At 42.4% G+C, this 25,923-nt stretch overlaps 1 protein-coding gene across 1 annotated transcript in view; it reads left to right on the top strand.

The window, feature by feature from the left end:
- LOC122816125 overlaps positions 1-25,923 on the top strand; it is a gene marked incomplete in the record, with an annotated part of 1,432,330 nt that overhangs the window by 790,512 nt on the left and 615,895 nt on the right. The window contains 2 exon segments of the mRNA XM_044088884.1: positions 19,067-19,229; positions 19,334-19,420. Coding sequence (XP_043944819.1) covers positions 19,067-19,229; positions 19,334-19,420 — 250 coding nt within the window.

Below are 25,923 nucleotides of genomic sequence, written 5' to 3'. Positions count from 1 at the left end.
GTGTGTGTGTGTGTGTGTGTGTGTGTGTGTGTGTGTGTGTGTGTGTGTCAGCTACTTAGGCACGGACACAAAGCACTGGTTGGACAGAAAAGGTACTGGAGGTTTTAGCTTGCCCACTAGGCTGAGATCTGGAGCCTATAGCTGTGCCAGTGGGGAGTCTTATTGGGGACCTGGAGAGCAAGGGAGTGACCAGCCCTGGACTGACTGTGATCTCTGTGTGCTCTTAAGGGAAATTGCACTTTACTGTGTGTATTTGTTATCCTTTCATCCTATATGAGATGCCCCTCACTAGTGTTAGTAGTGAGGATTGAGGCTCCTTGATTGCTGGACCAGGGCACGGGCGTCACAAGACCTCCCAAGATTCAGGTAGCTTGGGACTCTGTCCAACAGTGAAGGATTACATGAAGATTGACAACATCAGATAAAGAAGTTATGTCTTACCATAACATTCCATCTGTGTTGTTGATCTTCACTAATCCTTGACATTCCCTCTCTCCTTCCCCCTGCCCTAAGAACTCTTGGTGGATCGAATCTCTCCAAAGTTTGGCTTTCAGTATAAAGTCTCAGATAAGGCCTCTGATCTGTTATTCTTGTCTGTCTGTATTGTTTGCAAACTCGATCTTTGGTGATTTGGGGAAGAGCATTATGGGTAGAGCTTAGCGCGAGAGGTTTGGAAGGCGCGAGCTGGAATAATAGCCGAGTCTGTTCCGAGACTCGGAACCAAGCCCACAGTCAAGGATTAGTGAAGATCGACAACATAAATGAAACATTATATTGTAAGACATAACTTCTTTTTTTTCACATGGTTATACTTCCAAGTTTACTTGATTCCTGGTATTTTGTACTTAGAAGGTTGCTATGTCCTCACCGCAGTTGTTTTCCTGCAGAAGCACACTGAGCCTGAAGTGTGCAATGTGGATGCTTTACCGGCTAGTGGACTTGGTTTGATCCAGCATTTGGAGTCTATCACTGGCAGTTTAAAACAATTACTCCAGCTCCTAACCCCTGTTATGGCCAAATTTAACAAAGAGATAACTGAATATCATTCCCAGATAAGGCAATACACTTTTTGGAGTGATAGACCCAAGTAGCAGGGATGTTATTAAGTTGGAATCACCCCGCCTGACAAAATGGATTCCTCTAGAGAAGCTGATGTTACTGTGTGACCTCGCATTAGTGAAACCCATGTATTAAATACAGGCCAGCAAACAAATATTGGAAACAATGCTGTGAGTGTAGATTTCGATAATTTTGACTTCTCCTCGTGGCTACATAGGACAAACATGATGTTTAGCTGAACTATGGTGGTAAGTGGTGCTTTTGCTATACAGCTGGACCTATTCCAGAAAAAAATAACTAAATTTAAAAACTTGCAACTGGATAAAGAATGCATTGCTAATAGGGAAGCCCCAAAGGGACTGAGGGTGAGGAAGATCCCTAACATTCTTTGAACACTGTTGGTGCAGTGGATAGTCCAAAGAGTACTGATAAAGTGATCCAGACATGCAAAACCTTAAGAAAAGCCTAAAGTCTGGATGAATAAGGGTGTGATGATAATCATCTTTTAAAGTCCAGTGTTACCAGAAAATCTGAAAGAGGAGGAAGAGGTAAAAGGTTGTGAAGTAACACCATTTTGAAGAAAACAAGATCTGGAGATTAGAGGTTAGCAGGGGATTATAGGAAGGGGAGGAGCTTCAGCTCTGGATCTGTCTGTTAGTTGCCAGCTCGGATCTGAGGTCGGATCCAAAACTCATTTGTGATGAATAATGACACTGGATAGCACAGATTCCAAGTTATAGTAAGTACATAACTCTTTTTAAATAAAGTCAAAATGGAGACCTGTAAAAAGTAAAAGAAGTGTGACATAGATAAATTACCAAAAAGCATTTAACAGCATCCCACATTCATGGATAAAGGAGTGCTTACATATATGTAAGATACATACTACATTGATTAATTACATTACAGTGACCATCAAAAGGTGGGAAACCACTTTTCAGTTAAGCCACAATAAAAGGCAAATCATTATTCCCAGGGATAAACATTCAAAGGGAGATATTCCAGGTTGACTGTCTCTCACCACTGATTCTATGCCTTGCCCATAACCCATTAAGCTGTTTACATACAGATTAGGTCTTGGTCACAATTTAGCTCCTAGAAAACAACCTTGCTTAAAGATTTCCCATCTACTTTTTGTGAATGACTTAAAACCGTATAGTTCTTCAGATGAAGAGTTAAAAGCACAACTGCCAGTGGTTAAATCTTTCTCAGATGATAAAAGAATGTCATTTGGTCTTGATGAATGCGTAACTTTGAAGCAGGAAAGTTGCAGTATAAAGAAATACCAGTCTGGGAGAAGAATGTCATATAAAGGAACTTGAGAAGGAGGGAGTGTATAAATATTTGGGAATTGATGAAGAATCAACAATAAAACATGAACAAATGTGAATAAAAAAAGAAAGAAAGGAATATTTCAGAAGACTCAAACGAATACTGAAAACAGCCTTGGCATCTAGAATAAAGTCCAAGATATAAATTAATTTGTTCTTCCTTTTCTAACTTTTACAGTTTTGGTGTGATTGACTGACCCAAATGGTACTGGATCAACTGGACAGGAAACAAAACAATGCTTCATATTTATCAAATGATATGTAAAAATCAGTGTATACCACGGTTATATATTCCATGCTGTAAGGAAGGTATGGGCCTCCTTGAAATTGATTACATGTATAGATTTGCTGTTGTGGGACTACATAAATATCTGCAGACCTCAGCAGATCCAAACATAATGAAAGTTTCAAAACATGAAGAGAGGACATCCAAGATGTCCTGTCTGCTTAGTTTAGTGTTTTACGATAATTTTTAGTGAAGTTTTTTTGTGATTTATATTCTTGTAAATTTAAATTGTTTAATTATTGGGTTGTCAATTTAATTAATAGAGTAATTGTTTACTCACGTTTTATTGAGTGTGTATAAAAGGGAAGTAATGTAATGGCTGTAATCATTGTTCTGAAGAAGTCACTGACAGTTATTTGGGATGAAAGCACTTAACCTTGTGTATTTAATAAAGTGCAAGTCAGTTCCATCAATAGTGGCTACTCCTTTCATCATTTTTTCGTAGTTTAGCAGAAGCATTCCGGTGTCCGGTGGGAATGGAAATCAGACCAGTAGTAGTTAAAAATCAGACAGCAACTGTGTCGAAAGATTTTACTCTTCTAACATATTCTGGAAGAATCACACCAAGTTCTTGTAAGCAAGTAAAACAGCTTTATTTTACATGCATGGAGACCTGCTACATGATGGTAGTATGCCAGCAGTCTGGCTACTTGTACTTTGAGTTCTGCTTATATAGATCCTCCTGCACGTACATACACGTAGCACAGAGGACATTCATTAGAAGTGATAGTTTGATTACTTGTTTTTACCAGCCAGTACCACAGTTATTCTTGCACCATTAACTTTCTTATCAGCAGTTTAAGATTAACTTCTGCATTCCTCAGTGATCAACATTTTCCAGAACATTTCAGTTTGCACGCAGTGAACATTTTTCTGCTTAACCCTTTATATACAGAATACAAAATATGTTGAACTTCAGTATTTTTCCACATTTCCCCCCTTACAACATTTTGTATACTGTTTATTTTACACAATCCCATATACGTTGTATACCTTCTCATAATCAGAGAAATATGCTTTTGTAGCATTGGCAGAGATAACCTTCAATATTATCATTTTGATACATGGTATGCAACAGCAGCCAAGCAGCAAAAATATGACTGCACCAACACATACAGCAATTAAAATGTTCATCAACACAGAACCCCAGTTTCCAAACAGGTTTTGGAAAAAGTCAGTCAAGGGGTTTGGACCAGGTTTAATCAGTTCAGAAACTTGTTGAATTATTTCAAGATGGCTCTGGATCCCATGCTTGTTATCAAACGCAAGTACCTCCCTTCGCCGCTAGGGTGAAATCGAGCGCCATACGGTTCTGCAACACTACTGTTCTCATCGCCATTAATTCATCCGTCACCAATTCTTGTGCTGAAAATGTCGCATTACTCAGAGTCTCTAACAGTTTTGACAGTTTTCTCAGTTCCCAGATGGATTTTACTGTCCCATACGCTGGCAAAATACCAGCCCAAGCAATTACATCATCGCCTAGGTCCATATGTGAGAGTCCTTTGCTGCTGACGTGTGCCAAGTCATGGTGATAAATCCATAATGCATCAATGTTACCTACGGGATTAATAGGTTTATTAAGAGAACGTGCATTTCGTATTTTACCTTGAGGTAATGCATTTACGTGTCTGATAGCTGGTATCAGATATCCCAAAAAACAACTTCCTGACCAGCCATATGGTAACCATTTATATGCTTTCCTACCACAAATAAAATAACAATCATTCGTTTTGATGGTGATATTGGTTGCAAATTCATAACTCCCATTTGGCTTTAGCCCCTTAAATAACAGGCCATATACATACAGCATTTTTTCAACAAAACTAGTATCATTTACATTGATGTCTTTTTTTATAGCTCCAAACTTGGTCTCACACTGCCCTTCTAGGGTACAATTATGAACTATTGTCAAATTACATTGGCTCAGCCCCACCTTAACTTTTCCAATCTTTTGAAAACACACTGTCCCGTTTTGGCGCCCCAGAAGAGGCAGTGCCACCTTGTCTCTCAGTGGTACTTCTGTGGTTTCAAACAACAAATTATTCCAAGTATCATTTGTTCCCAGAGGGGCTGTCCCTAACATTAAGCCACTATGTACAGTAGGTATTGCAGTACATACCCAACAATTTGAGACATTCATTGAGGATGCATATGCATATTTAATCGCTTGATATGTATTAAAGTTTGGATGCCAGCTGGTGTGTTTGTCTCTTTTTGAATGGCTAGCTTCATTAAAAAACAGAAATATTACAATCACAATAGTTATAAACAATAAAACATTGCAATAGAACCATTTTCTCTTATTCTCATTATTGTCCTTCATGGTTACTGCTGTCTGTTTGTTCCTCAGGGGAATTCAAGTTTTTATCTAACGTAAACAATTTTACAATGTGTTAGGTGGATCCATGAGGACCTTTCTTTAATCCGAACTGCCGTTGGAGTTGCGATGACTTCCGTGATTTTGTCGTCTCTTGAACCTGAAAAACAATCATTCGTTAAACAGCTGTTAGTATTGGTCAGCATTTTCCTCATGCTATCTCCTCACCCCCTTCACGTTCCGCAGGCAACACTGCCACTGCAGGACGTAATAAGGTCTCCCGTACAATAACTCAAATGGGGTGACTCCTTTTGAGGTGGGAGTTGTCCGCATGGAAAGGAGGGCTAGAGGTAGACAGGTAATCCAAGACTGATGTGTCTCGGCCATGAGTTTTCTTAACTTGCCTTTTAGAATGCCGTTGTGGCGTTCCACCAACCCTGCTGACTGTGGGTGGTAGGCACAATGGTGTTACAGTTCAATTTGGAAAACTGTAGACAGTTTCTGAATAATCTGATTGACAAAATGCATGCTGTTGTCAGAGTAGATGCGTGTAGGAAGTCCAAAGTGCGGGACGATGTGATTGACCAAAATTTTAGCCACTGTTTGAGCATCCGGATGTGTCACCGGAAAAGCCTCAACCCACTTAGTAAATGCATCTACTATCACTAACACAAACTTCTTTAGTTGTGCCAGGGTCAATTCGATGAAGTCCATACATATTGTATGAAATGAATAGGGGGGTGTTGGAAATGATGCCGGGGCAACTCTGACCCCTCCCCCGTGGTATTTAGCACATACTATGCAGGATAGACAAAAACGTTTTGCATATGCAATGAAACCCTTGGTCCAAAAGGTAAGGTGGATAATTCTAACCATAGCTGCAGGGCCCAGATGGGAAGGGCCATGCACGACTAGTGCTGCATACCTAAAAAGATTAGTAGGCAAAACATATTTATTATCTGGTCCCACATAGATTCCTTTGTTCTGTCTAACACCATACCTAGTCCAACGTTGTTTTTCCTGTACTGTGCTAAGTTCCTGCATGACTTGTAAGGTTTGCAAATCAAACTGATCTGTTGGTTGTAATTCTGTAGGTGTGGTTTCAAGTGAAAAAGTACTGGACATAGCTGCCTCTTTGGCTGCTTTGTCTGCTAGGGCATTACCAAGTGATACTGGGTCCTTAGCATGGGTATGAGCAGCGCATTTACAGATGGCCAAACCCCGTGGCCGTTGAACGGCTTGTAGTAATTCAAGGATTAGTTCTTTGTGCATGATGTCTTTCCCCAAGGTTGTAACCATCCCCCTATTTTTCCATTGCTGAGCAAACACATGTACCGTAGAGAAGGCATATTGACTATCCGTATAGATAGTGACATTCCTGTCCTCCGAAAGGAGACATGCCCTTGTCACAGCAATCAGTTCCGCTGCTTGTGCGGATAAGTTCCCGGGGAGTGGTCTTGCCTCTATTATCTGAGTTGCAGTAGTAACTGCATACCCTACCTGCGTGGTGCCTGTTTCTGTCTTGTGTGCCGACCCATCTACAAACAGTGTCCAGTCCGCATGTAGTAAGGGTTGATCTTTAAGATCCGGTCTTGGTAGAACTTTAGAATGTATGAGATCTAAGCATACATGCGGGATACCGTCTTCAGCAACGGGTAGCAATGTCGCTGGATTTAAGGTAGTGCATCTCTCAGTTGTCATGTGTGGCTGTGATAACAGCGTAGTCATACAAGATAAATGTCTGCTAGGTGACAGAAATGTTAACTTGTCCCGCAGAAGGATGACTGCTATGGAGTGCAGGACTTTTAACGTAAGATCATGGAACAATACCAACGTGGCAGACGCTTGTACCGCCAAAGCGGCTGCAATTACTGCTTGCACACAGTGTGGTAATGCTCGTGCTACTGAGTCTAATTTACTAGAGTAAAATGCCAATGGTCTTAACTTATCTCCATACATTTGCATTAAAACAGATGTCATAAATCCCTGCTTGCAATCTACAGTCTGTATAAAGGTCTTACTGTAATCTGGAAACCCCAATGTTGCTGACCCAGCTATCAGTTGCTTGATTCTAGTGAATGCCTGTACTGCCTTGTCTGTCCAGTGCAGCAAATCTTTTGCTGCCATCGGTATTGCAAAAATTAACTCTGATAGCGGGTGCACTTCTTCGGCATAGTTGGGAATCCAACTACGACAGAAGTTCGTAATGCCTAAAAAGGACATCATTTCCTTTTTTGTAGTTGGCATGGGGGCTTGTAAAATAGCGTTTTTTCTACTGTCATCTAATCGCCTGCCCTTCCCAGAGATTGTATAACCCAGGTAACGTACTTCTAATTTACAAAATTGTAACTTAGACTTATTTACCTTATGTCCTTTGTGTGCCAGAAAGTGTAGTAGTCGAATAGTCTCGGACTTACAGAGTTCTTCCATAGTCGCGGCCAGGAGGATTTCATCCAAGTACAGCAGTAGGTGGCACCCTTGGGCGGGTTGGAACTGAGCCAAATTGGTGGACATCTCTTGTGAGAAGATGGTCGGACTTTCGCAGTATCCCTGCGGTAACCTGGTATAGGTATAACGCTTGCCCATAAACATAAATGCAAACCAAAATCTACTATCTTCCTGCAAGGGAATAGAGAAAAAGGCATTACTGATATCAATTACAAAAAAGTAGTTATCCGTAGGAAGGATATCGTTCAGCAGAATAGACGGATCCGGGACCATGGGGGCCCGAGGTACCACTGCGGCATTTATTGCCTGTAAGTCTTGTACCATCCTCCATGTCCCATCCGTTTTTTTTTTTTTTTTTTTTTACTGGAAATAAGGGCGTATTACATGGTGAGTCTGTGCACGGAATTAATACTCCAGCTTTCAAAAGCACTATTTGGGTCAATTCTCCTTGCCACCATCCCAGTGGAGGTTGGGATGGCTGCTATGCCGAACACTTGCATTAAATCTCTTCCTACTAAATTTACTGGGCAGATTTTTGAAATTATTACTCGGAACCGTATGGTTTGGTTCATCTCTGGGTCGGTAAACCACAGAGGTTTGGACAATGGCTCTTTGTAAATACGACCATTTGCTGCTTTTACAAGCACATATTCATCCGAGGTAACGTCGGATGATATGGCAGTACTTCTGACTAACGTTCGTGAAGCCCCTGAGTCACAGAGAAATTCTATGTCTCGGCCCTCAACTTGCAATGTGATCACTGGTTGGGATTCCAATTGCATAGTTGATGCTAGTGCTGTTAGATTTACCATTTGATATTCCTCATTTTCTGCCATTTCCTGTCCCCACCCATCGTCTTCACTTGTACCTACTTCCCCATTCTCACTTTCTTCTTCTTCCTCATACCCTCCATCGACGTCTTCTTCCGCGGTTCGTGGAACCTTGAACTAACATTAAAGTTCCATCTTCACTAACTGTAAAAGTCTGGGCTTGTTTATCTTTCTTTTCCTTCAGATATTTCTCAGCATGTCTAGCATACTCCATAAGGGGCTGTAGACGCGCTGTCCTGTGTGTGATCACATGTTTTTATATAAAGTTACCAATGGCTGTCTTGCAGCCCTTTAGGAATGCATTTTTCAATTGCTGTTCATAGGGCGAGTCATTTTCCTAATTTTCTACCTTAATCAACCCACTATGAGCATCAAAACATTGTGTGAGACGATGTAGATAATTGTGTACGGTTTCGTCATCTGATTGAACGCATTGATTAATGCAAGTCCAATCTGCCTTGGGCTTCCAATGTTCTTCTATTTATTTTATTTATTTATTTAACATTTGTTGACCGGGAATGTCCGACTAGGTTCCACAGAGCCTGTTTTCAGCGGAGGCCCGGGGAGAAATGCTCCAGATGCATGTCTTTGGAATGTGGGAGGAAACCGGAGTACCCGGAGGAAACCCACGCGAACACAGGGAGAACATGCAAACTCCACACAGAATGCACCCCAGCCGAGAATCGAACCGGAGAACCTCTTGCTGTGAGGCGACAACGTTAACCGCTGCACCACTGACTAAGAGAGTCTTCATTCTGGTTCTACACACTTGAAAGTTTTATTATCTTCCTTTTTAACAAAGTACACATCTCTTTCACTTGAATTACCACACCCTTTTTTTTTTAAATTTTGTTTTCTATGTCTCTTATGCTTCCTCCAGCCATTTTTGTGCCTGGGGAAACCCCACCTTCTTTTGATTTCTTGTCTTATTTCCTGCCTGTTTGCACAGTAATCTTACTAGATTTTGACATTCTGACTTATTTAAACATCCACTAAACCCATGATCTTTTTTCCATTTATCTAAATATTTTACGTTCTTTGGGTGTAAATCAAACATAAACTTTTCATCTTCAGTTTTGTCGTCACCTTTGATGCAACTGGTTCCTGTTCCCATTTCTCTTAAGAGAAACTATTCCTGTTCCTGAGATCTCTTGTATATGGAATCTATTCACATATACTCCTTATATTTGAGAAAATTAAATTTCTCCCTTGACTAGTCCCTTAAAATTTAGACAAAAATTCCAATCAGAAACAACAAAAAAATAGCGTTTTGCTTACCTTTGTGATTCCTCCGCCCTGTTTCGCTGCCACCTCACGGATTGAATCTGGAAAGAGTGACTGGCCTCTAATTTCGACCTGTTTCAGTTGGAGGTCTTTTGTTCGAGGAGAGCCTGATCTCTCTCCACCTGCGCAGGTTTTCAGCCTCTCTTTGTTCGATTAGGTGCGTGCAGGGCGCCTAACGTTGAAGCCAGTTATGTCGAAAGATTTTACTCTTCTAACATATTCTGGAAGAATCACACCAAGTTCTTGTAAGCAAGTAAAACAGCTTTATTTTACATGCATGGAGACCTGCTACATGATAGTAGTATGCCAGCAGTCTGGCTACTTGTACTTTGAGTTCTGCTTTTATAGACCCTCCTGCACGTACACACACGTAGCACACAGAAGATTCATTAGAAGTGATAGTTTGATTACTTGTTTTTACCAGCCAGTACCACAGTTATTCTTGCACCATTAACTTTCTTATCAGCAGTTTAAGATTAACTTCTGCATTCCTCAGTGATCAACACATTCCAGAACATTTCAGTTTGCACGCAGTGAACATTTTTCTGCTTAACCCTTTAAATACAGAATACAAGATATGTTGAATTTCAGTATTTTTCCACAAACTGAAACTGCAAAAAGGAAAACAAAAGAATATAAGAAAAATCAGATGAGAAGGAAATAAACATGGAAAAGCCATAAATATAGTGGCAGTTCGTGGAACAACTTCATGTTGATTAGGCTTTTATGCAGGAATGGTTAAGGAGAAGTGAGTTGAAAGCAAAAGATGAGAGCTTAATAATGGCAGCCCAGGACAGTGGAATACATACAGGATGGTATACAAGGTCCATTGAACATGGAGAAATAGAGAAATGTAAGTTCTGTAAAAAAGAATTGGAAACAGTCGCACATCTTGTTGCTGGGTGTGATACATGGCAGTGGGGCTTATACATTGAAAGGCACAATAATATGGCAAGACTGTTACATTGGGAAGTGTGCAAACACTACTATACAGAAGTTAGTCGAGAAGCATTGGACATATGAACCATAAAGCATTATAGAGAATGATGAAGTGTACATTACATGGGTTCATCCATTACCAATAGTTTAAAAATATATGCAAGAAAAACAGATGTAGCAGTCCATGAAAAAAGAAACAAGGAGCATTAATCATTGAAACTGCTACATCTAATGATTAACAGTGTCTCGTATACAGAGAGAGACACATAGTAATAAAATGTCGGCATGTGCAGACAGAAACAAGGGCAATGTGGAAAAAAGATACCCAGACAGTTCCAATAGTACTAGGAGCAATGGGTCTCTTAAAAAGAATAAACAGTCATATTTAGATATGGTTTCAGTACATGGAACTGAGGGAGTCCATTTTGGAAATGTTGCAGGCGGAACAAAGAGCATGTTGGCCAGCATCAAAGATTAAAACAATTCTGATTTCATAAACTTTAAGTATACCCTTACTTAGGAATGGGGTCTATTCCTGTCATAGTATTAGAAACCGAAAAGACCTGGAGGAATTAAACCTAGAGCAAACATTTGTATGTCAGCATACCATGTATTTATCAAGGAAAAATATTCATTAGTGTTGTGATGCATGCTGTCAGGGCAGTGATTTGTGCATTAAACATTTTTGCATCTATGTCTCAGGAACAAATTACTCTGTAAAATCATTCTGTAATCTCAAAGATGTTATCAGCATGGTATGAGGTACATTTTATGGGAAGAGCTACATTTCTGTAAAAGCTTGATAACTTGTAAAAGTTAGTCAAAGGCAAAATAGTTTATTTATGCAATGAGGTTTGTTCAAAGAGACGTGTAAGGCAAGTATTTCTAATGGGTATTTTAAGACTGATTTCAAGCTATGAAATATATGTTAGTGCTATTATCAGGGCAATAGAATTTCTAGAATTTCAGCAGTATATGTTTCTAGGACAGTTCCAGGCCTAAAATAAGGTGACATATTTCAAGTGTTGCTACATGAATCTTAGCAAAATCATGTGTGTGTGTGTATATATATATATATATATATATATATATATATATATATATATATATATATATATATATATATATATACGTATATGGAAGGGTGTAGCCAGAAACTTGTATTCTGTACTCTAGCCTAATGTTTCTGCTCCCACCACCCATCTATCATTAACCATCACAGTGTTGCCCCTATACTCACAGGAAATGGACAGGTTATTTTCAACTGTTGCATATTCTAACCATATTATAACCATAAAATGCCAACTTTTACGGCTGAATTAATCTCATGTATCTGATGTTATCCATGTCACTATTCCTCACTTCTGGGTCATAGGATCAGACACTGGATCTGAGCCAGCAACTTTTCAGACAGATCATAGGCCCGAGCTCCTCCCACTCCTATAATCCCTTGCTGCCCTCCAACCTGTCAGATCTCGTTTGTCGCTCACTGCTACAGACACAGGTCTAATGGCTCAAGTCCTTCTCATAAAATGTAGCTCTTCCCATAAAATGTACCTCAGAGGATGTGCCCCATTATTTTTTAAATTCATTTTTGTCTTTTTAGATTTAAATCTACTTATTGTCTCTATAGAGTACTAAGTTTGTAAATTTTGTACCCTCTTAGCCACCCCTCCCTTTCTATTTTCTTATTGTCTACCCTTTTTGGTGCCATTTTCTCCATTTTAAAAAATCCCTTCGGCTTAGTATCCTTCTTGTGAATTTTAATTGTCTTTGCTTGTTGTTGTTGGCTTCTCACTGGTTGTTGACTGTGGTTTGTCCCCTGAGTAACAGTTTCAGTTGCATTTTGACTTTAGTGCTTGTTCTGCTCTTCTGCCCATCATGTCTGACAAACCAGCAGGATTTAAGAGGTGCACCTCATGTGGTTGGAAGATGTCCATTTCATACTCGCATGAGGAGTGCCTGTATTGTTTGGGCACTGACTATCTGGAGGTTGAATGCGGCAGTTGTGCCGCATTCAACCTCAAGGCTTTAGTCAAGTGATGCAATAAGTTACTATTGAAAGGCATGGCTCAGGGGGTCCATTGGTCCAACAGTTGGTCCACCAGTCTCTGACAAAGACGGTCCCCTGTGACCACAAGAGAAATGCTCCCTCCATCTCGGGGTCCTCTTCCTCTAAGAAGTCTAGGCTGTTGGATCCTATCTCCTTGAATCCAGCGGCAGCCTCAGTGCTGTTGATTCCGAGGACCTGGGATCTACTCCCAGATCCGAGGTCTCCAGTTCAAGGTCTTTGGATTTGAGGTCTTGGGAGTCTACTTTTGGATCCAAGGCCTCCAGATCGAGGCCTTCAGATCCAGTGAAGACTAGACCTGCTATGGATCTGACCTCCGTGGGTCCAAGGTGTTTGGGTTTTAAACACTCAGATCCTCAGTTGCCCTCAGATGTGAAGCGGATGGATCTGGGACCTATGTCGGCTCCCACCATCTTCATCTGGGACTCTCCATTGGGTTCTGGCCCAGAGCAGCATTTTACAGCTCCCAGGCACATAAGTAATTCTTCTGAGAGGTATAGGAGGTCCTCAGGGTCTAGGTATGGATTCCCAGCTAGGTCATGAGCGTCTTCTAGGTCCTCCAAGAGCTTGTTCCCATCCAACATGGACATGATGATGAGGTCTTTTCTCAAGGCTCAAATTGAGTTGGGGCTTCTTGTGTCCCCTGCCCATCTGGCTTGGGGTCCTTCCTTTGCCCCTACACTTCAATCTTCTCATCCAACCCATGTGGTTTTGGACTTCCAGGACCTGGGTCATAGTGTGGAGGTGAAGGAAATTCCTAGACCCCACTTTGTCTCCACCCCGTCCAAGTCCCTGAACATCTCTGCTCTTCCTCCTTCAGAGCTGACTGGGTCCTGGACTTGAGCAGTTGCTCTGGAGTCCTTGGGAGGGGGTTCCAGTCCAGTTTTTTTTGACTGGTCTCTGCCTCTTGGTGCTTCGGCTCTCCGGGGGTCTTGAGGCAGTGGTGGCATGCTGTGCTCCCTATTCTCAGGTGGTCTTGTCTGCTGGGAGTGGGGAGGGGGCATTGTCTAGCCCTTTGGCCTTCTGGGTAGTAGAGAGGACTTTCTGCACTACTAAAGCTGCCTCCCTGCTCTCCAGCACCCTTCCCAGCCCCCTTCATCTCTGAGAGCTGAGCCTTCTCATCCTGCTGCTGGTCAGCCCTCCCAAACCGGCCTTCAGGGGGGAGTTACCCCACTTGGGGTACCCCACTCTTCCAAGTTCTCCCCTGAGCCCCCCCCTCAGAGGATGTGCCCCAGAAGAGGACATGCAAGGGGAGGCATCTAGACTCTCAGATGGAGTCCCTCACTGTGGATATGGACCTTGATGAAGGGGACAGGTCCCCCAGATCTCCACCCGAAGCTTTCTCCTTCAGAGACCTCCTAGAGATCCTCAAATTGATAGACGGATAGTCTTCCCATCCCGTCCTCTGAAGAGTTGTGTTCCTGAAGGCATTCAGGACAGGACCATCAATCACCTAGGTTTCTCCCATTGCTGATGACCTGATAGACTTTATCACCAGCAGGGCATGGAAGGAGCCGAATACTGTGGAGCCAATGCCCAAACAAGTGGACAAATTCTTAAGTGCACCTATGGATAAACAGTTTTGGTCAAAAGGGGTGCCAGTCAATGCTATTGTGGTATCTGCTGCCACTTAAAAGGAGTTGGCAGAGCAGAGTATGTGTGTCCATTCCCCCAGTCGAGAATCCCAGGTGACTGACAGACATGGAAGGTGGGTTTTTGCCTCAAGTACATTTGGTCTGCGGGTGCTTAATTACTTGGCACACTTCACCTGCCTCCAAAGGAATTTGGTTAAGGAACTCACAAGTTCCCTTTCTGAGTTGACACCAGCTGAGGACCTGAACAAAGTGTCTCCCAAGCTATTAACCCTTGCATCCCTCACTAATTCCTTGATGAGGTTGATTTCCAATGCTCTGGAAGGCACCTTTTGAGCATCTGGCACAGGCATTGCTATTCAGCATTTCACCTGGCTGCGCCTATGTGGGTTTGCAGAGTCCTTTAAAGTGTTCTTCACCAATGTCCCCTTCGATGGATCAACTCTCTTTGGTCCATCAGTCAAAGACACATTGACCCACAGTGAGCAAGAAGGGAAGACCTTGTCAGCTGTGGGAGTCAAATTTTCTACCCTTCAGTGGCCCTTTTCTAAGACACAATGAGGGAGTAAGAAATTGTGGTTTTGAAAGTCGCAGTCTTCTTTTCAGGAGGCTCAGGATGAATCCTCTTCTAGAGAACGGGGAGAGGGTTCAATGGTCGACACTGCCCTAGAGGCAGAGGGGGTCCGCAAAATATGGGCTCCAGGGAACCCTTCCCTGAGAAGCCCTTCCAGCGCTCTTGATGCGTTGCCCGACTGTCCTGCCCTGGAGGCTGTTGGAGGTCATTTGTCTCTGCACCCTTTGGCCTGGACAAACACCACAAGAGATCGGTGGGTGATAAGCATTATTTACAGGGGCTATTTTATTCCCTTTTCCCACCCACCCACCAGTCAGGAAACTTCTCTCCAATGCGCCACCCCATCAGAGGGGGTTAGCTCAGTAAGAAGTGCTCAAGCTTCTTTAGAAGAGAGCCATCCAAGAGGTCCCGCCAGGACAGTGAGGATCCAGAACTTGTTCTCACTTATTTTTTGTGCCAAAGAAAATGGCGGGACCTATGTACAGTTCTGGGCTTAAGTAAATTAAACCTCTCCATCAAGAAGTTGAAGCTCCAGATGGTCACTGTCTCATCCGGTCCATTGTGCCCTTTCTGCACAAGGACGAGTGGATGTGCTCTCTGGATCTCCAGCATGCATACTATCATATAAAATAGACAGATGCGCCAGGAGACATCTCCACATTTGCATAGGGGTCAGTCATTACTAATTCAGGACCCTCCCTTTTGGTCTCACCACAGCCCCCCTGGTGTTCACCAAGTGCATGGCAGTGGTGGCAGCTTACCTGAGACTGCAGTGATTCCAGGTGTTTCCTTACTATGGTGATTGGCTCCTCACAACTCCCATGAAGCATTCGCTGGTCAAAGCCTCTCAGTACCTTCTTCACCTGTTCAACCAGCTAGGAATCACCATGAATCTAGCCAAGTTGAATCTGACCCAAACCTGTGTCAGAGACTCCAGGCTTGTACAACTAATCAGATCCCAAGTTCAATGCCTCCTAGATCTATCTCGTCCTCACGTCCAGTTCATTCTCAGGGCCTTGGGGTCCATAACGGTGGCAGTCTATCTGGTGCTGTTAGCCAGGTTTTACATGAAGGTTCTACAGTGGATTCTAGAGGTTCAGTGGTCTTCTCTGTCTCATCCCTTTGACAGCTTCCATCAGTTTCACTCCGGTGTGCAGGCATCATCTTTTGTGGATTCAGTCTCCCAGTCTCCTCTTTGTGATCTGAAGAAGCTTTGGTTTTACAACGTGAAAGCACTTATCTGGTCCATTTTTACAAATAAATAGTTTTACTGTGTAAAGCTGTGGTGTTCCTGCCAATTTTTATGCTTTGGAATCTCCTCATGGGTAGACCCTTTGCTCCTAATCCTCCCAGTGCCTCGGTGACCACAGATGCTTCCCTGCTGGGGTGGGGGCATTGCCAAGGAAAGACTGTCCAAGGTATGTGGTCCCCTGCAGAGACAAACTGCACATAAATGGGCTGGAGATGAGAGCAGTTCTTCAAACATTGCAAGCCTTTCAGGACTGCCTTCCTCTGGGTACCATTGCAGTGCACATGGACAACATGGTAGTTGTGTGATACATCAACAAACAAGAGCGAACATGGTCTTATCTGCTTTGTAGCAAGGAGATGAGTGTGAGAATGGACAGTGTCCTCGGGGCACTTTCTCCTTGCAATGCACATTCCCAGGGAGACCAGTGTGCTAGCAGACAAGCTTAGCAGAGCTATCTTGAGTCCTCATGAGTGTTCCCTGAATCCCTCAGTGGCAGGAGAGATCTTCCTTCTTTGGGGTCAACTGAGCTGTGATCTGTTTGCTTCCCATCTCAGTCACAAATGCAGCAATTACTTTGCCCTGATCCCCCCAGCCGGGGAGTCCTCCAAGGATGCTGTAGTTCACGATTAGCCTCCGGGTCTCCTTTATGCTTACCCTCCTATACCTCCCATTCCCAGAGTGCTTCAAAAAGCTGAATGCCTCAAGGCTCCTTTGATCCTCATTGCCCCTTCTGGCCTTGGTAGGAGTGGTTCCCCCCTCCTCAGGTCTCATCTGAAGTACCCCCTTTGGGTACTGGATCCCCTTCTGGATCTAATATCTCACCCTTCTCATCTTCCAATCCCAAACCTTTAGACTTTTCATCTGACTGCGTGGTTTGTCCACTTCCTGTAATTCTAAACCAGTCCAGGCTTGCATCTCCCATCAGAGACATCATTCTGCCTCCCAGAAGGCTTCCACCAGAAAGGTCTATCATAGTAAATGGAAAAGATTTTCTGTCTGAGCCAGTCAGTGAAATCTGGATCCATTTATTGCTCCCATTCCAGACATCATATTATTCTTGTCTTCTCTCTTTCAGGATGCAGCCATTTTCTCCACTATTAGGCTGCAGGTGGTGGCCATCTCTAATTTTCAAGTTTGTAAGGAACTTACTATTTCTTCCCACCTTTGTAAGGCCTTTTTGAAAGGTGTCTTCCGGCTACAGTCTCCTGTCAAAGATCCCTCTCCTCCTTGGGACCCTTCCTTGGTGCTGCAGTCTCTTACAGAGTCCTTTTGAGCCTGCTGCCACTTACAACATTAGGTTTTTGTCTTGGAGGACCACGGTTTTGGTGGCTATAACATCAGCAAGATGAGTTTCTGAATTGCAGGCGCTCTCTATCAAGCCTCCATGCATGATTTTTCAGAGACAGAGTAGCTCTCCGGACTAATCGCTCTTTCATGCCCAAGGTAGCTGCTGAAGCAAGTTTGAATCAAACCATTTGGATGCCACTTCTCTTTCCCAACCATTCCAGTAAAGGAGAGTATATGCTGCACATGCCTGACATACATAGACAATTACGATTTTATTTAGACAGGACAAAGAAATTTCGCAAATCTGACCAAGTGTTTGTGGCCTTCTCTGTTAACAGACTGGGTCAGGTGGTGTCCAAGATTACAGTATCTCATTACAATATCTTGGTATATTTCTACGGTTTATACTTCTAAGGGATTGCCTTTACCAGGACCTGTCAGCTCTTTCCACTAGATCTGTGGCTATGTCAGCTGCCTATTTAGTCCAACATTCCTTAGATGAGATTTGTGCTGCAGCCACCTGCTCTACTCCTCACACCTTCATTACTTATTGCAAACTCGACCTAGTTTCCAGGAACAGGGCTTCCTTTGGCTCCACAGCTCTTCAGCATGTCCTTCCATGAGGCCACCCAGGATTGTTTGGTAGCTGGGGACTCTGACCCAGAAGAGAGGAATAGTGACATGGATAACATCAGACAGTTTTATACTTATCATAAGTTAGCATCTGTGTTATCCTATGTCACTATTTATCACTATCCCTCCCTCCTTCCTGCATCCTAGTGGATCTAGAGGAAGTGGAGATATCATATCTGGTGGGTCAGGTCTACTGTGGCTGTCTTCTATCTCTGGGGCAAACTCGATTTGAGAGGTTAGAGGCAGCAAGGGATTATGGAAGTGGAAGGAGGTTGAGCTGAAGATCTGTCTGAAAATTTGCCAGCTCGGATCCAATGTCAGATCCTATGACCCAGAAGTAATGAATAGTGACATAAGATAACACAGATGCTAAGTTATGGTAAGTGCATAACTCTTTTTTTGTGTATGCGTATATATGTGTATATGTGTGTGTGTTTGTATATATATATATATATATATATATATATATATATATATATATATATATATATATATATATCTTCTTCTTCTTTCATTTTTTTCCAGTTGGGGATTGCCACAGCGGATCACCTGTCCGCTCATGATTGGCAGTGGGGTTTTACACTGTCAAGTTGCCAGTCCAGCACCCAACCTTTCACAGAAGGCACACACATGCATGCACTCACACCTAGGGCCAATTTAGAGTGTTCAGTCCACCTACTGTATGTCTTTGGGATGTGGGAGGAAACCGGAGCAGCTGAAGGAAACCCACGCAACCACAGGGAGGACATGCAGACTCCACACAGAAGGCACCCCAGCTGAGGATCGAACTGGAGAACCTCTTGCTGTGAGGCGGCAACGCTAACCGCTGCACCACCGCGGCCACCTATATATATATATATATATATATATATATATATATATATATATATATATATGCCATAGATGTAATTTTAGACAGTTTGAGTAATGAAGTCTCCAAGAAATGCTCAGAAAAAATGTATTTGAGTATGCTGAGTATGTGTAGTGACACACAATGTGTGTGTGTATGTTTGTTTTTTGCCTGCTGACATGGACAAATGGAATTAAAAAAATGCATACACTAATTAAAAGTCAAATTTCTTTTTTATCATCACTACTGGACACCTTCAAAGAAACAAATGTTAATAAATATATTTTCTATCCCATTTTAATTCTTACAGACACTCTTTTAAATTGCCAGTACCACAGAGTTTCTTGCTGATGGAAACTTTTACTGTGAACAAGAAGAAGAAGCATTATGTTCTGGAAACAAAGGCTTTACTTAATGGGATTGATGAAACAGTTCAAACACTAACCCTGGGATATCAAAAGAAGAATCCTTATGTGAGAACTTTATCTTTTTTTTTTTAATCAGTTACAACCACAGCCAGAAAATGTCATCATTACTTAAAGTTGCTCTAAATGTCTCACTGTTTTTATTTTTAAAGATATGTGCTGGCCTTGCTCATCCTTATAAGAACAAGATTATTCCAAAGAATATGGAAATGTGTGTCCGAATAAGACGTGGACAGAATGTAAGTGCAAGCATCTTTACTTGAAGGTCATCCAAAGTGCATACAGGAACATGAGTTTTTCTGATAAATGAACCAGCCAATGCTCTCTGTAAAATGATTTGTTAAAAAGGTTTTCAAAGTTCTTTAAAGAGAAGGCTTTATAATCCTCCTGTATTACTGAAGAGTATTAATAAAGAGCATGATTTGCGAAACATGATGATGTAGCAAGAGGCATCTTTATTTGGAATGGATCTGACATGGCCGTGGCACGTGGTGCATTCTGAATCGATCATAAAGTAGTCCTGATGGCATAGAGGAGGTCTCTGGTACATGAGTAGAGTATTCCTGACTTCTGGGCCACATAGTAAGAGTCCGTTTACATAGCACTCCATCACGAGCTAACAGAAGCTTTCACTATATACATATATATATATATAAACCATCTCTGATAACCATGCCATAGTTTCATATTGAAAGTATTTACACCATTGCACCATCACCACTTTGTCATATACATCCTTGCAGTGATACACATCTTGCCCGTTGAAACATTATACTGACTGTAGTAAGCAAACTTCAAAATCAAATTGCACACCTGCTCACCCCCAGTCCAATGCATGCATCTTTTTTAATTACAGTGTGTTGACTAAAACAGTCTTCTCCCAACAGTGTAACAGCTAAAGAAACCCTACCATACAAACAGCAGCCCACAAATATACACAGAGACTAGCCGTATCATTCAGTTGTGTGAGGCATGACTCTTCATGTCAAAGTAATCAATAAAAATAGATGCTTTCCCAGCTTACCATATTGTAAGGTCTGTGCAAGTGTTTTTTATGATGCAAAAATCCTGTGCTCATGCCAAATCAATTTCGCAGATCTGCAGATCGGAAGGGTAATTTGAATAATTGCAAAACATGTGTTGGTCCCTTAAAAGATATTATATCATGTCTGTGTCCCAGAGTCTTTGTGTTTTCTGTTAGTGAATTATGACAGCATTTCTAATTTTTTTCTTCCAGACAGGATGATGTGAATGATGCCTGTTATATGATTACACCAGCAATGTTATTATACCTGCCTACACCTGTACACACCTGGGAAAGGCTCTGAAAACCCACCAGCCCACAGTCCTTTTTTGACCAAAACAAGTGACCATCTTGCCTTTGTACTTCTCATCAACTCATTCATTCTCCTTTGGGTAAGATTCCTATGACTCATCCATTCCCTCAGAATAAGAGTTATGAGCTGGAAGCGATACCTTCATCCATGTTGGCACTTGGGGTTGTTGTTTTATAAGTCCAAAACTCTCTTGCACCATGGTCATAAACCCTGTAGGCTTGCAAGTCTTTGGAACATGCCTGCTTGCACACACAGTATTCTGACTGCTGCTTTTCCTGTTCATGGTCCTCCATCAATATATCGATACCCCTTACACATCAGTTCCTCTGACTCTTAAGCTGCTAATTAAGCTCAGGTCTTTTGACATCTAGTCAAGTCGTTATTGCTGTGTGCCACAGAGTCAGGCTTGGTAACATTTAATTAGTATCACAGCTGCTAGGTGAACTCACTGGGCTTCACTGCACCAATCAACTGCAACTGGCATTCTGTTTTGTGCCTCCATCTTCCTTCTTGGATCACATGCAGTGATTAGCAACATCACAAAAGGTAGGTTGGTGTTGCAGTGATTAGCAACATCAGAAAAGGTAGGTTGGTGTTGCAGTGATTAGCAACATCACAAAAGGTAGGTTGGTGTTGCAGTGATTAGCAACATCACAAAAGGTAGGCTGGTGTTGCAATGATTAGCAACATCACAAAAGGTAGGTTGGTGTTGCAGTGATTAGCAACATCACAAAAGGTAGGCTGGTGTTGCAATGATTAGTAACATCACAAAAGGTAGGCTGGTGTTGCAATGATTAGTAACATCACAAAAGGTAGGTTGGTGTTGCAGTGATTAGCAACATCACAAAAGGTAGGTTGGTGTTGCAGTGATTAGCAACATCACAAAAGGTAGGTTGGTGTTGCAGTGATTAGCAACATCAGAAAAGGTAGGTTGGTGTTGCAGTGATTAGCAACATCACAAAAGGTAGGTTGGTGTTGCAATGATTAGTAACATCACAAAAGGTAGGCTGGTGTTGCAATGATTAGTAACATCACAAAAGGTAGGTTGGTGTTGCAGTGATTAGTAACACCACAAAAGGTAGGTAGGATTTAAGTATATTTTTTGTGGCTTTCCACTTCTATTTATCTAGCAACTGTATTTCGCCTGCTTGCTGATACATTGTTATTGTTTATTCTGCATTTATTCTGTTATTGCACTTGTTTCTCAGTTTGTTACTTTTAAAATCTGTAACTGTTGCAAATTGTTTGTGTAGGCTGTGATAGCCGATTTATAGCATTTATAAGTGTTTACTGTATCTGTTTCTGCTTGTTTTCTGAAAAAAAATATATATATCTCTTGTTTTCCCGCCTTACTGAGCTAGAATAGTCCAGTTTCAAAGCTTGCTGATCCATGGGCTTTGTTTGCAGTTCCTGTTGTGATTCTTTACCTAATTTGGAAGAGAGGAAGTTCCCTTGCTTACCAGTGAGAGTGGGAAGCATTGAGCTGCCTGTTGGTCCAGTTTTGTGAGGTTTCAGCCAGTAACTTGTAGTCTATTGGTCGTTTGGGCCAGTTCCTAGCTTCTTTCAGCCCCCTGATATAAAAAACGCTAAACGCGCGTTTTTTAGCTTGTACCTACTCAGCACAGATCCTCGTGGTGGCCAGCAGAGTAATCCAAGCTTCAGAGAGCTAAAAAAGCGACTTTACCTGATTTAAGTATATTTTTTGTGGCTTTCCACTTCTATTTATCTAGCAACTGTATTTCGCCTGCTTGCTGATATATTGTTACTGTTTTTCTGCATTTATTCTGTTTTTGCACTTGTTTCTCAATTTGTTACTTTTAAAATCTGTAACTGTTGCAAATTGTTTATGTAGGCTGTGATAGCCGATTTATAGCATTTATAAGTGTTTACTGTATCTGTTTCTGCTTGTTTTCTGAAAAAAAAAAAAAAATCTCTTGTTTTCCCGCCTTACTGAGCTAGAATAGTCCAGTTTCAGAGCTTGCTGATCCCTGGGCTTTGTTTGCAGTTCCTGTTACTGATTCTTTACCTAATTTGGAAGAGAGGAAGTTCCCTTGCTTACCAGTGGGAGTGGGAAGCATTGAGCTGCCTGTTGGTCCAGTTTTGTGAGGTTTCAGCCAGTAACTTGTAGTTTATTGGTCGTTTTGGGCCAGTTCCTAGCTTCTTTCAGCCCCCTGATATAAAACACGCTGAACGCTGCTTGTTAGCTTGTACCTACTCAGCACAGATCCTCGTGGTGGCCAGCAGAGTAATCCAAGCTTCAGAGAGCTAAAAAAGCGACTTTACCGGATTTAAGTATATTTTTGTGGCTTTCCACTTCTATTTATCTAGCAACTGTATTTCGCCTGCTTGCTGATACATTGTTATTGTTTATTCTGCATTTATTCTGTTATTGCACTTGTTTCTCAGTTTGTTACTTTTAAAATCTGTAACTGTTGCAAATTGTTTGTGTAGGCTGTGATAGCCGATTTATAGCATTTATAAGTGTTTACTGTATCTGTTTCTGCTTGTTTTCTGAAAAAAAAAAAAAATATCTCTTGTTTTCCCGTCTTACTGAGCTAGAATAGTCCAGTTTCAGAGCTTGCTGATCCCTGGGCTTTGTTTGCAGTTCCTGTTGCTGATTCTTTACCTAATTTGGAAGAGAGGAAGTTCCCTTGCTTACCAGTGGGAGTGGGAAGCATTGAGCTGCCTGTTGGTCCAGTTTTGTGAGGTTTCAGCCAGCAACTTGTAGTTTATTGGTCATTTTGGGCCAGTTCCTAGCTTCTTTCAGCCCCCTGATATAAAACACGCTGAACGCGCGTTAGCGCGGTTTAGCGCGATTTAGCGCGGAGTTGCCATTGTTGCACACTAGGGCAGCGGCGGTTAAGCAGATTTAAACTATTAGGGCTACCTAAAGTCCACTCTTCAAATTTTCCCTTAAAACTACCTTCCTCGAACTATACTACTGATCTAATCAGCATATCCTATAACTAAAAAGATCATCTCTACCTAACTCCGAGTAGCCTATTCTGTATCTGTCATACCTAGCACTTGCTCCTACAGTACTTATCACCGAGATACAGCACTCTTGTTATAGATAGTACCCCAAAAAGGCGAAACCCCATTTCTCGGACACCCACATCCCCCGGAATCTCTTTTTAAAGTTTTTTTGTCTATTCCTTCTAGCATGTCGAGGGATCAGTTGCTAGTATCCTCTCCTGCTCAGCTGGTGAACCTGGGAATATTGAGGCAATGTTACAATTGCCTCATGTACACAGACAACCCTCTCCTCCTCCCACAAAACACAAATACATGCGAGAGATGCAACTATACGGCCAAACTGGAGGCTGAGCTCTCTCAACTTAGGACTGGCAAGACCAGAAAGGAGGAGAAGGTTACCACACACACTATAGACCCAGTCTCACATAGTACCATCACAACCTCAAATCATACACATAAACACACAAAGACATACTCGGAGGCTCTGATCAGAAATCTACAAAAACAGCAGAGGCCACCAAAGCAGACACCCAAACAACCACCACCTCAGAACACAACACCTGCAACACATAGACCTCACAGTCAGAGTGTCAAACAGTCACAGCCCTTAAGGCCAAACACAATGCCAGACACACTAGTCATTGGTGACTCCATAGTCAGACACACTGACGTCCGCTCACCAGACTGAGTAAGGAGAGAGTTACAGTAAGCTGCCTGTCGGGCGCTAGAATCCGCCACATAACGCAAGCACTCAGGACTCTCAACAGCAGGTACAAATACGACTCAGTCATTGTCCACGCTGGTGTAAACGACCTGAGACGTACCTCCTTGGACTACATGAAAAGAGACATTGAGGAGCTCTCTGATTATGTAGCCCAGGCAGGTATGACCCTGACCTTGAGCAGTATCCTACCTTCACCAAGAATGATGCCACAATACAGAGATAAGATGATCAGCTTTAACAATTGGCTTAAACTCTGGTGTCATTCAAAGGGGATCCAATGTCTGTCTGCCTGGGATGACATGCTGGACAAGCCACGCTGCTTCGCAAGGGACGGTTTGCACCTGTCACCCCTGGGATTCCGGATATTGGCAAAGGCTCTTGCCACCCCCATAGTGCCTTTTTAGGCAAGGCTCAAATTCTAAACCTACCACCCTAGAACACAAAAAAGGAAAAAAACTAAGGGTAATGCTGCTCAATGCCAGAAGTCTAAATCTCAAAATGCATGCACTCGAGGCCCTTCTCAGTATGGAGAACATCGATGTCTGTGCTGTGACAGAAACCTGGTTCAAGGCTCCTGAGAGCACCCCAGCACTAACAGGTTTTACCTCATACCATGCGTTCCGGCCCCAAAATCCGGACAATACCAAGAAAGGAGGGGGGGTATCCATATTCATCAAGGACACCCACACCTCAAGACTGGTGGCAACGCACGATGCATCGGAGACCATCCGGGTGCAATTAACCATAGGCAAGACTGCTCTGCAAATTGTAGCATGTTACAGGCCACCCTCACAAACTCAGGAACCTCACATGGCTTTCCTGAAAACACTGGAGGGGATAAATGTATCTCCAAACACCATCATACTAGGTGACTTCAATTACCCTAATATAGACTGGGAACACTACTCAAGCCCAAACACCCTAGCCCAAAAGTTCCTGGAATTCATAAACTCAAATGCCATGGAACAACTAGTCACCATCCCCACAAGAGGAGAAAACATACTTGATCTCATCATCACGAACATGGGAGCACAATGTTCAACACCGAAGTATACCCCTCACTGGTGAGATCAGATCACAAACTAATCTTGCTGGAGGTCCTCATCCTACCCCACCTGAAATAAAAAGACCACAGTAAAAACTTCTCGAAGCCGACTTCACACTTCTAAAGACTAGTGTGGTCTCCTTTAAGGCCCCGAGCGGCGGATAACAGTACTCAAGCCGCTGAATCACTTACAAATGCCTTCTACCAGCACCTGCAGCACTGCATGGATAAGGCAATCCCAAGCAAAACAAAGACTCTTTGTACCAAGGGCAAGCGTCCAGTCTGGTGGACCCCAGCCATAAACAAACTCTACAACAAAAGGAGGAAGCTACTACAAGATAGAGCAAAATCCTTAAAAGGTAAGACACCCTTGATCACTATAAGTAAAAACTAAGAGCTCTCATAAAATCATCCAAAGCAAATTTTGAGAGAAAAATAGCTAAAGACTCAAAGGACAATCATAAGGCCTTCTTTAGCTATGTTAGAAACCTGGGAGGAAACTCCCAGATATGCTCAGAACTAGTTCAAAATGATGTGAAGATTACTGATCCTACAGGCATTGCCAACATACTGGCTGACAGGTTCAGTGCAAACTCACCCCTCCCCCAAAAGGAGAGATATCTATACCAAATGGTTGCAGCCCCCCAAACATCTCAAACG

The sequence above is a fragment of the Protopterus annectens genome, chromosome 12.part0 (genome assembly GCF_019279795.1).
Source record: "Protopterus annectens isolate FY-2018-M chromosome 12.part0, PAN1.0, whole genome shotgun sequence".
In the NCBI taxonomy this organism is placed as follows: Eukaryota; Metazoa; Chordata; order Ceratodontiformes; family Protopteridae; genus Protopterus; species Protopterus annectens.
The sequence above is the reverse complement of the archived record's forward strand: the minus strand, read 5'-3'. Positions and strand labels throughout refer to the sequence as shown.